Source organism: Stegodyphus dumicola, chromosome 2 (genome assembly GCF_044657685.1).
Source record: "Stegodyphus dumicola isolate Sdum_Otavi_A_Nest chromosome 2, ASM4465768v1".
Taxonomy (NCBI): domain Eukaryota; kingdom Metazoa; phylum Arthropoda; class Arachnida; order Araneae; family Eresidae; genus Stegodyphus; species Stegodyphus dumicola.
Genome location: NC_140769.1, coordinates 200530676 through 200548841, shown reverse-complemented (window position 1 = coordinate 200548841; position 18166 = coordinate 200530676). Strand labels below are relative to the sequence as shown.

Here is an 18166-nt window from a genome sequence, read left to right as displayed (position 1 = left end):
CTGTGTTAATTTCAACACATTAAAATGTCATTTTCAGCCTGTGAAAAATTTATCAGAAGTTTTGTTTTATAATTTTATCCACAGGATATCACATGTTTTCCATTTTCAAAGTCTTAGTTCCAGGAATGATTAGCATCCCTATTTCAGAATTAATATTTTCTTTAAAACATTTAAAGTAATTTAACTGGAGGATAAGAATTGTTTACATTAAAACTTGTATTTATACTGATGAACCTAAAGCCTACAAAAGAGATATTTTTTTAGCAATACATATTAAGTATTTATTACTGTTTTTTTACCTCATTACTTTGCATTTAGCATCCCACACTGTTCTTATTTTATTTTGCATTATATGTGACAGGAATATCTTTTTGAAATTTCTGACCAGGGAAATCTTTTGAATTTTTAAGTATAGGGAAGTGAGAAAATACTGAAAACTTAATATTTCTTAAATGATTACTACGCAATTTAATGAAAAAGCTGATGAAAAAAGACTTAAATTACCTTTCTCAGCTTTTCTCCTTTTCCTCTTATTGCATATTTTGACAGCACAAACAGATAAAACAATGGCAGCTATGAAAAATAGTATCCCACCAACAACACCAGCAGTGATAGCTTTGCTTCTATTACGATCCTGAAGATCACCTAATGAAAAAAAAAAAAAAAAAAAAAAAAAAAAAAAAAAAAAAAAATCATAAATATTTATAATAGAAACAAATATTTCCTAAAATGAAAGAACCTTCCCAGTTCCCCTTTCCTATACATCAATTCAACCACTGCAACAACTCCTCTAAACTGACTGTTTTTTTAAAGATTTCAATAATTTTACAAAACACTGCTATTTTAATATTCCAAAAGTACATTTTTAAAAATCCCCAAATTGTTCAGGTTTTAGTTTTTATTATGGTAAGAAAGTTACATTTTACTGATGATTAATATACCACTTTTATTGATTGATGCAATGTGAAAGATATTTACTTAATAGAATATTATTTGAAAACTGTTTTTCTATACATATGCTAATATAAATCAATATTATTTACCATTATAAAAAAGACTTAAAACAAACAATTTTTAACTTATTCTTCTTTGCTTATTAGCCTGTTTAAAACTAATGTACTTACAAAGATAAATGGGTAGAATAATTAATTACCTTAAAAATTTTACATTAATTTCCAAACATTGATGATTTTAACCCAATTAAGTTTTAGTGGTGAATTTCTCACATAAAGCAAAACTCAAAATAAGATTATGACCATCTTTTCTTTAGTTAAATTATAACAAACCTTTTGATTATAATGAACTACGTCTTCATTGCTTGTGTGTATTCTTGCCCTTTTTTGCATACACGTGTGAGAGATGTGGGGAGACATACAGAGGGTGTTCATATATTTTTAGAAAAAATTTGATGAACTAAAAAGAAAGCAATTTTTTTAAATAAAAATTTCTCGCAATAGTTTTTTTTTTAATTAGAAGTACTGTCCGCTACTTTTAAATGTATTCTTCTTTTCAAAATGTTACATGTAAGGAAGCTGTGGATTGAAGGATGTGTTTTTTTCACTTTCCAAAGAGAAGTATTCCTATTCCATAATTCAAAAACTTATAAAATGCATAGTATTAAAATTTCTGTATGAACTATAAACAACATTATTAATTAGAAAAGGAAAAACTGCCAATTCTTGGTTCTATAAGGAATGAGGATACCAACCAAATACCTGAAAAAAGTACATATTGTTTCTAATGTTTCTAAAGTTAAATTATTGGTAACAAAAGAAAATCCATCTAGGTAGAAAGCAACTGGAGTCAATCAAGTCTTAAGATATATCTATAGCAACAATAAATAAAATGACAAACCAAGATTTACATCTTAAAAAAGCTAAATAACATAATGTTCATCAGCTTTTGTTGATCCACATGGCTCAATCCAGAACAATTTACAGAACCCTGTATAAAAACTATTTAGCAGGAGATAAATGGATATAGATACATTGTGACCCAGTGGCGTAGCTAGGGTGGGGCAAGGGGGGACATCTGTTCCCAAGCGCAGCATTCAGAGAATGCCAAATTGATGTTATGAAATTTTAGATTGAAATGCTTTCTGTTCTTGGCACAGAGAAAGGTGGCGCAAAACCTTCAGTTGTCCCCAGGCTCCGAAAAAACTAGCTACGCCTCTGTTGTGACCCTTGATGAAGCATAGATTTACCTAAATAACTGCAGAAAAAAAAAGGTCTATTTATTATTGAAAACGAAGAGGAAAAAAAATGTACAAACCTAGTTCCTATTATAAGTATAATAAATTACTAAACTAATCTAATTCATGCTAACTTCCTTTATATGCAACAAAAGCAAGACAAAATTTAGTGGAACTACACCTCTTTAGTTGCCAATCTCTGTGATGCATCACCAATGGTGTATAGCAGACGCTATATCAGCTTTATGCAGTAAATTTGAAGGTTTCCAGACATTGCAAACAAAAAGCAAAATTTTTCAAATTTTTTGTGAAAAGATGTGGAGAACTGATAATAAATGAAGATGGCATTACAGAAGTTTTCCATTGTGGTGACAATGTCCCAATTATCAATCAGCTAATGAACAGCAAAGTTTGTAGTATAACCATACTACAGAAATACTAAATACAGAAAATATCACTACCGATAGTGAAGAAAGTTGCAGAGAGGTTGCTGAGAATGAAAAAAATTTAAATGAAGTTCAGCAGGAATCTTGGATACAGAGTTAGAGGACTTGAACAATGAAACTTGTAAGTGAATAAGAAATTGTCTATCTATGAAATTAAAGAGAAATTAGGGGAAAAAAAAGCAGCTTAAACAACTTGAATTGAAAGAAGTGTTTAATAAAACAAATAAAGAAATATTGAGAGATTTTTGTAAATTTTGATTCGTGGTCATAAAGGCTTCATTATTGCATGAACAACTGTTTTATATTCTTAATTTCATAATTTACACGTCTCATCTTAATAGATTTAAACTGATGACCTAGAAAAAAAATTCTGAAATCTGGAATTGCCAAAATTTTGAAGTTGCAAATTAAACTGTTAAAAAAGTTAATTTGGACTACTTTACATTCAAATAAAAAGTGCAATCATATTTGGTCTTTTCTCTATTGCTAAAAGCACTCTTTTATTAAGACACTATAATTAAAATTTCATTTGACTAAATCTACTAAGACTAATATATTTATTCAACAAGCAAACTAAATTGCAATTTAAATTAAACGTATTTGCTTTTATTGATTTTTAGTTACATATCTACAGACAGAAAAATTACATCAAATGTCAAAATACACACACACACACACACACACAAAAAAAAAAAAAAAAAAAAAATCATACCATGAATTTCTAACTTAACTTCTGGACTTGGAGCAGATGCCACACCAGCATCAGAGTAAGCTAAAATTCTAAACGAATATTTTCCACCTTGCTGAAGTTTAGCTAAAATATTAACTAAATTAGTCAATAAGTAATTGAAAACAAAATAGATTAACATATATGAAATTAACATGTGCATAACCATTCTAAAATATATCTGATATTTGATTCATATTTGCATCTAACATTTAAGTATTTTTCTTAATAAAAGAGAACAGATTTCAGAATTCCAATTATTAGTTATAACAGAAAAAGATGTTAATATATCTCTATATATAATAAAAGAAAGAGTCTGTCTGTGTGTGTGTGTCTTTCGTTTGCGCTGAGCGTAAGCTAATAGACCCACGGCTAAGAAATTTGGTACATAGGTGCATCTAGACAAGAGCCAGTGCACCTTGAAGCGATTTTTTCGAAATTCGAATTAGAATTTTTTAAATTTTATGTTTTGTTACAAAATTGCGTCATTTTGAGACAAAATTCGCTATAGGAAAGCGAGATTTAACTCTATACATTCCATTTTCACATCATCATGAAACGTAGGCACTTAGCTATTTTATGAACTTAAAATAAATTTCGTGTTTCAATAAATCAATTAAATATGAATTTATTTAACAAAAGGATCTTAACACCTTTTCAGCGGGATTTTTTCTAAAAAGGTTTATTTTAAAAAATGTACAGTTTATTTTTCTTTGATTTTTGGACACATTAAACTTTCATCCTTGTGACTGCTTTTGCAAAAAGAATTTTGGAAAAATGATAATATTTTGTATTTTAAAAATTTTTTTGGAAATGAAGCTTCTGAGTACACTTCTCACATCTCACATCTTTAGAAATGTGATTTTGGCAACAATTTTCCTTTCTTATTGTTGTTGATAGATTTTTGACGAAATTGCATCATTTTGAATAGTTTCATTCTTTTAGAAATATGGGTTTGGCAACAATTTTTCATCGTATTTCTTATGTCACTGTTTTTAAGAGATTGGCATATTTCATTGTCATTTTTTTTATATATATAATGCATTTCTATTGATTTTTTTTTTATAAAGTGTTTCGGCAGAGAATTCTACGCGGAATTTTTTGTTTCTTGAGTTTCTTTCATGTTATTTTTTGTTTATTTCACTATTTGTAAGATATTGAAAAGTTTTGCATGATTTTTTTCTTCAACGGTTAATTTTGTTGAAGTTCAACGGTTAATTTTGTTAAGTTGGTTAATTTTTTATTAGGATAATTAATATTTGTGTTAAGGGATATAGCTTATTTCATTGTAATTTTTTTCTCTTGAAAATATAAGATAAAATATCATTAATTATACTTTGCTTTTCAGAATTTTTTGTTTTTTGTATTCTTTTATGTTATTTATTGCTCCTTTCATTGTCTTTAAGATATTGAAAAGTTTTGAGTGATTTTTTTAGGAAACAAAGTTCTTAACCTACTTTATACCATTTGAGTTCTTAAGATTTTGCAAAGGGAAGTTGGCTAATTTATTTATTAGGATAATTAATATTTGTATTATGGGATATTGCTTATTTCATTGTCATTTTGTTATACGTAATAACTTTTTTATGAAGTTGTTCTGCAGAGAAAATTCTACGGAGTTTTTAAATTGAACGTTTGGTATTCCCTTCAGCCATTTTTCCAATATATTTAAAAGCCAGACGAAGGCTGGCCGCAAAGCTGCTAGTTTAGTAATAAAGAAATGGAAAACATTCATAACACACCTTTTTACTAGTTCAGAAAATGAAATCAAATTGTCAATGAAACTATGCCTTATAATGTAAAAAACAAATAAAAATATGCCTAATATGAATACATTTTATTCAAAACCAGATTTTTATTTTAATTTTATATTAATATGTTAAATTTTTTCAAGCTAAAATTCTACCATTTGACACATTGCTTTATTTCAATCCAGAATTAAAATCTTTTCTTCTAGATAACTAATCGTTTAATTCTCAGATAAAGTGAGTTTTTCTTATAGTTTTGAAAAATGAATCATTGGGACTTATAAGCTTTTGTTTTTACCATTTAAGAAACCATTAAGAAAAAATGACAAATGACATTATTACCATCAAATACCATCATCATCTTTTTTTAACGACTATTACCATCATCAGCATTACTATCATTAAAATGATTGCACACTTAAAAAAATTTACTTTGTTGAGTAAGGATGAAAAATATATCCCACATACCTTCATAAAATGTTACATCTTTGATAGGCCCCCATCGCTGCCACTGTATATCGTGCTTGTATTCAATTATATAGTGGGATACAGGTACACCATCTGCAGGAGGGTTCCATGTAATACGAACACCAAGGGTTGTTTTGGTTACTGTCACATTTCTTACCATACCTGGTGTAGGTCCAGCTGGAGTTGGAGCTTCTGTAGTTACTGAAAAAGGTTTGATAGCTTAGGACAGAATGCATCATGTGATAAGGTGACATAAAAGAAGAAGAGACTGAAGATTTATATGGACAAGGATGTCTCGTGAGCATAAGCTGAAAATTGTTATTTTTTAACTTACAAATACGTTTTCAATAGTTATTAAAATAGTCTTTATTAAAATAATTAAATCGTTGGCAATGTTAAAAACGTAGGCTCGAGAGCCACGAATTGCTCTCGCATGTAAAATGTATAGAATTTGATTTTTAAAATAGATAGGTTTTTCTCTGCAGAATTGTATGTAGCCATTTTTTTTTGCGTTCAATAAAATTTTTATGCTGTGTTTTGTTTTGATCCTGATGTCACAACCCAGGGTTAGCATAGCGGTTTCGGCCACTACACCACAGCAGTAAATATTAAAAGTTGGCGGCAGCTTTTAGGGATTGTTTCTGAGAGTAAATTTAGGAACGGACTTTTTCACCTGTGAACTTGAGTTTTATGTAAACAGTCAAGACTTTCTTCTCTTCAAGAACGATCTAACTTTGCGTGCAAGGACAGTTCGTGTGGTGAAGCCTCTTCAGTGACAAGTGACAGTGTGTCAGAAGGGAACACCGGAGGAAGCGTGATCTAGTGCCGCAAAATAGGGAAATTTCCCGGAAGAATATCCAAGTAGTGCCAGGAGAGTCAATCGAAGGCATCTTCAAAATTGGTGAGTTCAAATTTGGAGAGGTTATGCCAGTTATTCGAGACTAGGCTTATTTTGGATATAGAGCAGGAAAAGGTTGCCTCTTAATTAGCATTTTTTTATATACGTTTTGTTTGTGGGCATAGGTATTATCATTAAGTGTGGTAAGGCAATTTGTGTTCAGAATTGTTAGGGAATTATTCAATTTTGGAGAGATAGATCTGCTGTTGTTTTTGTGTTATTGTTTTTCGGGGTAGGTTATTTTTCTTTAATTTTCCATAATGGGTGAGTTTATGAGGAAATTTACTAAAGCTCTGCTATTGGAGTTAGCGGAGGAGTTTGAAACAAATGTGTCTCAGGCAAATAGAGTAAGAGAAATTAGGCAGGCTATTCTAAATGCCGAGGACTATGAAGAAGAAGCTGCGAAAGAATACGCGGCAAGAATTTGGGCTGCGGCTGAGCAGAGAAAAGCAGAAGAAAAAGCCGAGCAAGAGAGAGCAGAGCGGGAACGTGAACAAGAGAGAGCAGAATGGGAACGTGAACAAGAGAGAGCAGAATGGGAACGTGAACAAGAGAGAGCAGAACGAGAACATGAACAAGAGAGAGCAGAACGGGAATGGGAGCGAGTTTTTGAATTGGAAAGGTTAAAACTGATGAATGTGGTTCAGACTAATAGCCTAGCTTCCACGGTTTCGAAAGTTGAACAATCTAGAGAAAAAAAGGTTAATTTGAAAGATATAGTACCACGTTTTCAACCGAGTAATATAGGTATTTCATTATTCTTTATGCTATTTGAGAAACAAGCTCAAAAAGAGAACGTTAATGAGATTGATTGGGTCTCGCTATTAATTCCTTTATTACCTTACGATGTAGCCCAGTTAATAGTGAAAGAACCAGCGGATAAAGGGGATGATTATCAGCATGTTAAGAAATTACTCATGCAGAGATTCAAGCTTAGTTCTTGGGCACTAAAAACAAAATTTGAAGAACATTCTAGAAAAAACGGAATGTTATGGGTGGATTTAGTGTATGAATTGAGAGTGTATTTAGAGAATTGGTTGGATTCAGTAGAAGTTCAAGATTTTGAAAGTCTTAAGGAACTTATGCTCACTGAGCAAATTAAGCGGCGAGTCCCTCTAGAAATAAGAGAGCACTACTTAGACAATTGGGAAGAATTTAAAACAGCTTCCATTTTAGCAGAGAAATACGACAAGTATGAGGCTTTGCGAAGAGATACGAGGAAGTTAGAACAGAGAGCGGGGTTAAAGAAACCATTTGAGAAAGATAGAGAGCGGTATGTAAATTCTAACTGTAGTTATAATCAGAAAAGTAGTGGCCATCAAAGAATTAAATCAGAGGAGCATAGAAAAGTGGAGGCTCCTAAAAAAAAGCAAGTTTTCAATGAAGCAGGTTTCGAGAAACAGCAGAAAATAAGGTGTTACCAATGTGGAAAGGACGGACATATCCGACCTAACTGTCCTTCGCTGGAAAAGAATAAGGCTAATCTAGGAACGGAAAGTTTAGGAAAATGTTTTGAGCCGTATTTCAAGAAAGCAGTAATTAATGGGATAGAGAGAGAATATCTGAGAGATACTGGAGCTGGTATAGATCTGTGTAATAGTACTTGGATTAATACTAATGACTTATTAGGGGAAACTGTATGGGTGAAACAGCCTTTGGACACAGAATGTAAATGTTTACCTTTGGCGAAAGTCACCATTGAAGGTGATTTTGGTGTGGTGACCACAAAGGCAGCGGTTACTCCGGTAGAGTTAGATAAAGAGTACTATTTGTTAGGGAATAAAACTGCACAGTTGATTGAGGAAATTAGGGAACAACCGGTTCTTCTGAATGTTTTGGAGACTCATAGTCAGACGCATGCGCGCAGGAGTTTAGAGAGAGCGAGTGCAAAAGACTTAGATTCCAGATTGGAAGAAAAGAAAGAGATAGAAAATGAAAGGGCCGTCAATAATGAGCATTCGGAAGAAAGGAATTTAACCAGTAATACGGAGGAGGCAATTAAAATTGCAGACATCAGTTTAGAAGAAAGGTCTATCTTTGCGGATGTTTCGCCAGCAGAATTCTTGGAAGCACAAAAAACTTGCGCTAGTTTAGCGACCCTGTGGAAGAAAGGGGAAAGCGAAAATGAAAAAGAGTTTATAATAGTCAAGGAAAGACTATTCAGAGTGGCAAGTTCTAAAAAAGGGGAAGATAAGCGTCAGCTGTGTGTGTCTCTCGTTTTTAGGAAAGGGATCTTGAAGTTATGCCACGAGTAAATCTCTGGTCATTTAGGGGTAACAAAAACCAAGGATAGAGTTTTGACACACTATTTCTGGCCTAATTGCTACCAGGAAATTGAAGAATTTGTGAGGACGTGCGATATTTGTCAGCGTGTAGGTCACAATGAGGATAAAAAGAAAGCCCCTATGAAGATTGTGTCTGTTATATCAGAAGTATTTAGCAGATTAAATATTGATGCAGTAGGACCTCTGATCCCTAGTTCGTGTGAAAATAAATACTTAATTACGTCTATTTGTGTTGCTTCCAAATATCCAGATGCCATTCCTGTACAGAATTTAAACTCTAAATGTGTGATTCAAGCCTTGATACAAATCTTTTCTAGATCAGGTTACCCTAAGGAAATTCAGTGTGATTTGGGTAAATCGTTTACCAGTGAACTTACATCTGAGTTTTTTTAGCAAGTTCGGAATTAAAGTGTATCATTCTTCTGTGTGTCACCCTCAAAGCAATTCTGTTGAAAGGTTGCATTCCACCTTGAAAAGGGTATCGAAGGCTTTGTGCTTGGAAAGCGGGAAGGACTGGGAAGAATGTTTGCCATGTGCTCTGTTCGCCCTCAGAACTGTTAGCCATGAGAGCACAGGTTTTAGTCCCTGCGAGTTAGTACATGGAAAAAATTTGAGAATGCCTCAAACGATTGTGTATGAAAACTGGCTAGAGGAAGAAAGTTCAGACCCCACTGTGGTCGAGTATGTTCTAGACTTAATAAACAGATTAAAGAAGTGTCAGGAGCTGGCTCGAGAGAGGATGAAAGAGTGTCAGAGTAAAAGGAAACTCTGGTATGTTCGCAACGCTGTTACGAGAAGGTTTAAGGTCGGAGATCTCGTGCTTGTTTTAGCCACGTCTAAACCACACAAAATGGCTCTGAACTGGATAGGGCCAGGTAAAGTAACTAGTGTGATTTCCGAAACCGATTATACGGTAGAGATTCCAGGTAAGCGTAGCAGTGATACCATTTATCACGTAAATTTGATGAAACCTTATTATCAGCGCCCCGAGTTTGTGAATCTTGTGATAGAGGAGGTCATGGAAGATATTGAGGGAGAAGTGGATATTCCTTATCCCTTGGCTGATCCAACTCAGGTAGATTTTTGGAAAATAGTTGGAGATAGTAAGCTAGAAGAAAGAGCTTCGGCAGAGGAAATAGGAAAATTCCAAGAAGTTATAAGGAAGTACGGAGCGGTGTTTTCGTCCGACCCCGGCTGTACGTTTTTGTTTGAAATGGATATTAAATTGTTGGATGAGACTCCGGTTAGAGTCAGGCCTTACCGAATGTCGGCGAGACAAACCGACATCCTAAAAGAAGAAATTAGGCATTGCTTGAGTTAGAAGTCATAGAAGTCGGGCAATTTGATTATGCTTCGCCTATGATCTTAGTAGAGGTCCCAGGTAAAGATCCTCGTCCTTGTATAGACTACAGAAAATTAAATTCAAAAACTATGACCGAATTTTTCCCTCTTCCCAATATTGAAGAAGTGGTAGAAAAAGTCAGCGCAGCTCCATTTATCACAATCATGGATCTAACCAAAGGATACTTCCAGATACCACTCACAGAGTGTGCACGGAGGTATGCCGCATTTGTGACACCTTTTGGATCTTTCATCCCGAAGAAAATGATGTTTGGGCTTTTAAATGCGCCTTTCTACTTTTGTAAATTGATCGCTCAAGTTTTAGGAGGGCTGGACAATTTTGTTCTACCATATATTGACGACATTGCAGTCTTTTCGCCGACTTGGGACAGGCATATGAAGGATTTGGATGTGGTTTTAGGTCGCCTTCAGGAGGCTAAATTGACTGTTAAGCCCTCGAAATGCAAATTCGCACAAGACCATGTGAAATTTCTGGTTCATGAAGTAGGATCTGGGAAAAGGTCGCCTAGTGAGGCCAAGATTCAAGCAATCAGAGATTTTACGATCCCCACTACTAAAACACAGATACGTAGCTACCTTGGTACTGTGGGCTACTATGCAAGGTACATAAAAGACTACACCAGTATTGCGGCACCTTTGGCAGACGCTTTGAAGGGCAAAAACAAAAAAGAAAAAGTGATTTGGACAAAAGAGTGCGACGAGGCTTTCAATAAACTGAAGACCAAACTAGTAAAAAGTCCGGTTTTATTTGCACCAGATTATTCTAAAGAATTTATTGTGCCGACTGATGCCAGCTTATATGGTGCGGGTATTGTGTTGTCTCAAATTCAGGATGGGGAGGAACACCCTATACTGTATCTTAGCAAAAAGTTTACTAAAGCGGAGCGAAATTATAGCACCATTGAAAGAGAACTAGCGGCCATTATTTATGAATTGAAGAAACTAAGTCATTACATAGACGGACAAAAATTCAAGATCCAGACGGATCATAATCCGTTGACTTTTTTAAACAAAATGATGGGATCAAATTCTCGTTTGACTCGCTGGGCATTGTGTCTCCAACAGTATAACTTTGAAATTGTTCATAGGCCAGGCAAATTACACGGTAATGCAGATGGCTTGAGTCGTGCCCTAGTCCAGTGACTGAATATCACTAGTGGATATAAAGTAAGGAAAAAAGTAATGAAAATGGGTGAAAATGATTTTTGTAGAGTTTTGGAATTATATTTGTGTATATTCAAATTTGTTTGCATAGTGTGTTTCATTTTCAAAATGATTAGAATCAAATGTTTAAGTATTAGCATTTTGTAAACTGAAAAGGTACTTTGTGTAGATTCAAAATTTAAATCTTTTTGTTGTATTTTTGCATTTTTGGTTATCTAAAAATAAGTGCAGGGTAATGTAACTGGCTTCTCTATTATCACTTAAATGGTTACCACTTGTGTTTTGAAAGCAGTGAAATGTATTTAGAATTTTTCCTTCCATAGTCAAGAAAAATTTCTTTATGAGGGGAGGAGCTGTGATAAGGTGACATAAAAGAAGAAGAGACTGAAGATTTATATGGACAAGGATGTCTCGTGAGCATAAGCTGAAAATTATTATTTTTTTAAACTTACAAATACGTTTTCAATAGTTATTAAAATAGTCTTTATTAAAATAATTAAATCGTTGGCAATGTTAAAAACGCAAGCTCGAGAGCCACGAATTGCTCTCGCACGTAAAATGTATAGAATTTGATTTTTAAAATAGATAGGTTTTTCTATGCAGAATTGTATGCAGCCATTTTTTTTTTTTTTTTGCATTCAATAAAAATTTTATGCTGTGTTTTGTTTTGATCCTGATGTCACAACCCAGGGTTAGCATAGCGGTTTCGGCCACTACACCACAATCAAGAAATTTAAATACAGTGAAAATCATTTAACATGAAACTGAGGGGACTGAAATATTTTTCATGTTAAAAGAATTTCGTGTGAAAGGATATTGGGAAGGGGGAACATATATTCAACAAAATTAAGTTTATTAGAGTACATTTGTTTACACAGATATGTATATATGCACGTATTTAATAAAAATCAATGAAACAACAACATCCACAAGCATTTAATGAAAATTAATTCAAAATTTTTCAAGCTCAAGAAAAACAAAACATTTATTGAGTTTTGGGAAAAAATTCTTTTTTAGCATCAAATTGTTCAATGTCACCCATTTTGTTATTCATTTCATCACTGGAATGTGCGTCTAAATAACTGCCCATACTTTTCATGATGCTCTTCATTTTGGATGACATGGAAACAGGAGCTGCATCATTCATTTTATTTTCGTCGTCGGAATCTGCATCAGTGATATTTTTTTAGCTTTGAATAAACTCCAAAATGTATTTGTCTGCCATAATTGGGGCTGCATACATATTATCATCAACTACTGCAATGGATTCTTCCGATAATACAGTAGAACAGTCCAATAATACAGAAACTTTCTCAAACAATTTCATTAACTGTCGGCTCAGTTTCAATATCCTTATTCCCCATTGCTTTTGGCGCCAAAGAATCTGATACTTTTGAGAATTGTGAATGTCGAAAATAATTTTTATTCATCCTTGGAGTCACTGAATTCCATGCAGAGTGCAACATATAAAGAGACAGAGACAATGCAGAGTGCAACATATGAACCAAACTCATAGATTTTTACTCACACTGCAATGTACTCATCACCGAATTCCAAAGCCAACTGATGAGAGATGAGAAGTTTGTATGGCGTTTGTAGGGGTGGAAGGTGAAAGTAGCTTAGATAAACAAAAGTGGCTCGTGTCGCAAAATATTTTAAAGCAAAGTTAGCCTTCTATGAAACATGTGAAACCATCCCTCTTTCATTTCACACCTCTCTTAAATCTCATCTGCGAAGCTAGTTTTTCCGTATTTTGTTCAATCCCACAGAGGATATCTTTTCGTGTTAAGAGAAACAAAATTCATGAAAATATATAGTAGTTTGTTGGGACCGTCGTATTATTTCGTGTTAACCAATATTTTGTCGTAAGTGTTTTCACGTTAAACATATTTCACTGCACTTTTTTAAATTAGCATAGTTAAATGTTTAATTTGATGCAAAAGTTAAACAAGCTGAAAAATTAGCTGATATTAAAAGAATAGGTAACAATTCTCAACAGTCTGCAAACATAGAAATCTAATATAATAAGTGGGAACCTATTTATATTACATGTCCTTTGTCAGAAAGCATATGTTTGCTTTTCATTACTAGCTTCTTTCAGTGATAAAGTCAAAACATACATTTCTACATTTTAAATGAATTGTTTAAATATTATATATGCTAAGAATATTTTTATGAAGGATAGAAAACACATCTTTTATTCAGCATTGCAGGTTTTATTCTTGTGACAAGATTGTTTGACTAATTATTTATTATTAACTGCAGATTTAGGTTTGAAATAAATCACATTATTTTCTTTCTATTTAATTATGGAAGGGAGGACATGAAATTTGCAGTCTCAGACTTCTGATTACAGTCTAACACCTTGAAAAAGAGTTTACCATTAAAAATTTAAAAAAATCATCATATTCTATAAGTCCAGGGATTACAATGTATCTCTATATAACAGAGCAGAACTTTGTTAAAATAATATTATTAAAATGCAAAATAATTTTCATTAATATGAGGAAAAGATATATTAGATTAGAATTATTGTTTAATTTTATTTTTGATTTAAAATTATTTACATTATTCAGTTTTTAAAAATATGTAAAAATAAATTATGCAACTATAAGGCATTTTTTTAAATCTTATTTGCCTATGCCACTCTAAAGTGATTGCTATTGAATTGGTATCTATTATTTCAATTCAGCCGCCCAACTGGTATAGTGGTTAGCGTTGCTGACTGCCGTGCCGAAGGGCCCGTGTTCAAATCCCAGAGAAGGCATAGATGTTTGTAGATGTATAGTGTCAGTGCGGTATGGCGGCACTCCAAATATGCAGCGAGCCGAAAGTCCTCTCATGTGGTTTGGTGGAAGGGGAGAGGGGTGTGAGGCTCTCGTCCCCATCCCCCTTGGGATGGTCTTCATCAAAATTGGGGGCGGAATTGAGCTAAATCGCACTGTCACCTCAATGGTGCTCAAGGCTGTGGCCAACGACAGACATAATCTTGCGCTTCTTGCCACGATGTATTTCGTGGGCTTGGGCTGTCTATGTTAGACAAGTGAGCATAAGTAACCACAACAACAAATTTTGAAAAATAATAATTACATATACACATATTTGGTACAAATTTATGAAATAGCTTGTGATATTTTTGAATGATATTTTGAACTGCTTGCGAAATGCAATATATTTTTAATTAGTTTTTACATTGTTAAAAATTTGTTACATTCCTATATTATATTTTACAAGTTAAAAATTTACAAGTACATTAGCATTTAAAGAGTTATCCTGATGAAATAAAAGATTAAGAAGGAAGAAAAAGAAGTGAAAATGTAGATGGAAATTACCAGGGCCGGAGTTGCCAGAAGATTTTTCTCCTATCGAAGTAAATGTAACACCAACAGTTTCCGTAGAAGAAATACTGCCACCAACATAGTCAGCAGCTGAAAGTTTATTTAGAAGCAACAGAGTCAAGAAGATGAAAGCAGTTAAAATGTCCATGCAAATTATATCATACAGTGCTTGAAAAAGAGAAGAAAGTAAAGAAAGTGATTCTTACGGACATAATTAATAATGCCTGAAACTAACAATAGATTTATTATATTTTACCTGAGACATTATTAAAAATAAATATATTAATAATGTCTCAGGTAAGATATAATAAATATATCACCAAGCACTGTGAACAGAAATATTTTATACCAAGTTAAACGAGATATGACATTAGATACTTCTTTTAGTCAGAACAACTACGGTAAAATATTAAGAAAAATTACAACTGAATACATAAAAATACATGAATTAGAGTTATTTGAGATATTATTACAAGAAAAACATAGGTAATAAAATATAGACAAAATAAAGACATTAATTATTAAAAAATATGCATATTACTTTTGAATTGCTTAGTTAGCTAAGTACTAATATATTGTTTTGAAGAAATGGAATATCAAATGGCAACAGTTTTGAGAACTGATTATTTGTCAGGCTATATGGATTACAAATGTCTTAGCACTAAGATTAAAGTCATATTGCTAAGTTATTTGTCCTTCAAATGGCCTGACAATGTAATTAAAACATAACAGGAGGAAAAAATTACATACTTAAAACTTCAGATGACAATTTGAAAACCTCAAAGAGTTTACTTTTAAAGAAGTTAAGAAGAAAAAAAAAAAAAAAAAAAAGTGAAAAATCATAAGGTTAAAAAGAAACTGCAATTTGAACTTAGCATTCAGTTTTCTGTTAAATACTGATATAGTTAAGCTAGTGTTTGTAGCAGGTGTAGTTTAAGTACTGGTCCCCAGAAATGAAAGATATAGAACTTAAACTCTAATGTTTAAAATGAGCTATTCAAAATGGCAAAACCAAACATTTGAGGTAATAAATACAGCTATACATTTATTTCAATGGATTGCTTTGTGCATGAAGCTCACTAGAAATATTTACCTCAACTGACAACACTTTTTATTCTGACAGCAATAAATACTTATTTCAAAATATTAAAAAATAAGCTACAGATATTCTGCACCAAAAAATGTTAAAAGTTAATCCAAATTAGCTAAAACTGCAATCATTTATGCAAGTTCAATCATATAAACTTTCCAAAAGTAACGATTGTTTTTACATTTTATAATATCCATGTTTAATTTTATATGCATGCACACATACAGACTGATGAGACCATATCTTTTTATAAATAAATGAAAACTGTGAAACTTACATTGACGTATATTATTTGAAATATAATCCTCATGCACAAATACAAGCAATAGCACAATTAGATAACAAAATAAAAGATTTTCACAGAATTTGATTTTGGTATGGCTCTAAGAAGAGATTTCAAAATTAATTGAATCTCTTCATAGCCAGGGGGGAAAAAAGAATAGAGATGTTTAAATACACAGTGTAAGTGTGTTGTGTGTAATACATAACATTTGGATTTATTGCATTTCAGTTAATGATGTAAAATGGCACATTAAAAAAGATTCTTAATTCTCAGTAATAAAAATAATTTATTTGGTCAGGTGATAAATGACTTTTCAAAATGAAATGTTATTTCAATCTAGTGTATTTACAGGAGAGGGGGGGGGACTAAAAAATTTAATCTCATTATTTAATTGCTATAATAAGCAAGTAAAAGTTGCTATAACAGTAATTAAATAATGTGTATATTATAATGTTATTGTATATATGCCATTCTTATTTTTAAAATATTTCTTAACAGCATACATGTTGCTAGATCTAATAGCTTCATCGATATGATTTATTCTTGAAAGTGAATTCTCAACTAATACTTCACTATAAGTTGTATATGTTAATGAACTGTTCTAAAAATATTACATTAAAAAACCTTAATATAAACTCATATACACTGTAACCAATTTTAATTCCTAAAAAATGAAAATTTTTAAATATTACTTTGTGTATGTTTTCAAAGCAAACAACATCTGTACATTATTGTGTTGAAAATAAATAACCTAATTATACTTGCAATTAAAACTAAAAACCTTAGTATACTTATAATTAGAATACTTTTATTTATATTCAGACTCTAAAATTATACTTTGTGCTGAAAATAAATTATATTTGGTATACTTTTAGTCAGAATCACGAATTTTCTCTATCTCTAACAGTAGATGGTTGTAGATCCAAAACGAGTTTTTTAGATACCAAGATTATTGAAAGAGATAATAAATTTAAACCTATAATGAAGTCTTTAAGTGTCACTCTAAAATGTTAAACATATTAAAAAAACAACTTTAGTGGCTTATTATTTCCTTGGAAACTCTTCAACCTTATGCTAGAATAAAAAATTCATACATTTTATAATGAAGATAACTCAGTGATTATGAGTATACATTTACAAGAAAATATTTAAGTTTAAAACTTTTCATTCTAGTATTCTAATTTTTGCTCAAGGTCACTTAAATTTTGTGTTATATTTCAAATAGTATACAGAAGCTCCATGACTATATTAATAGTAATATAATACAAATTAATTTTAATTATAATAATAATTATTATATTTTATACAGTATGCACAAAAACTAAGAAAAACATTTCCTCACATAAAATAAATTTTAATATGCTTTATGATTATCAGTTGATTGTAAGGAAAGCAGCTTACATTTCGTTTTCGCCCTTATAATTGGACTAAACATTCCATCACCCAACTTATTCCTAGAAAGCACTTGAAAGTCATATTCAGTATCAGCTTGTAAATTATACACTGTAAAAGTAGTTGCTCCATCAGGATACACTCGTATAGTTCGCCAATCACTATCACCTTGATCAGCAAGCCTGTACCTACGAAAAAATTACAATGTAGTTATTAATGACTACAGAGAAGAGAAGATTATCGGCACAAAAATAACTTCCGACTTTGGATTTAAAACTAAACTAAAAAACTCATTGTAAAGCCATTATTATTATTTTTTTTAAATGAGCAAACAACATCTTTCATATAGAAACCAGCAAATATGTTTTTAAACAAAAAGAAAAAACAAATAAAATAAAAACGAATATTTTCTTCAGAGCACATTTTTTCTGTGCTTTTGTTTTCTCTTCTTTTTTAAAAGAGCAAGTTTAATATCAAAGTATTCATCATCTGCTTCAATTAAATGAACACAAATTCTGAAGAGAACAACCACTCAAAAACTGTGAGCTATGTTTGTCTTTCCAGTACCAAAAATTATAATTCTATATTTCTTCTTAAAAGTTTGAGAACATCAGAATTCAGGAACCAACTTGACAAAAGTCTTAAAAATTAAAATCATAGCAATAAGACTGACAATCAAAAACTTTCAGTGCTCCTTAAAATGAATAGTGTAAAGAACCTAATAAAATCAAAATCATCAATGAATAATAATTGAAAGCTAAAATAACAAATGGT

General features: G+C 31.9%; 1 protein-coding gene across 5 annotated transcripts in view; it reads right to left on the bottom strand.

Moving 5' to 3' along the window:
- Window positions 1–18166, bottom strand: part of LOC118184950 (protein turtle-like) — a 531428-nt gene that overhangs the window by 35507 nt on the left and 477755 nt on the right. For 4 of the 5 annotated variants that reach the window (XM_035354710.2, XM_035354706.2, XM_035354709.2 and 1 more), the window contains exons 10-14: window positions 17402–17580; window positions 14622–14717; window positions 5581–5781; window positions 3350–3451; window positions 505–645 (exon numbers count right to left, since the gene is read on the bottom strand). In XM_035354710.2, the coding sequence (XP_035210601.1) occupies window positions 505–645; window positions 3350–3451; window positions 5581–5781; window positions 14622–14717; window positions 17402–17580 (719 nt within the window). The remainder of the gene's footprint in view (window positions 1–504; window positions 646–3349; window positions 3452–5580; window positions 5782–14621; window positions 14718–17401; window positions 17581–18166) is intronic. The other variant, XM_035354711.2, reaches the window with a different exon arrangement.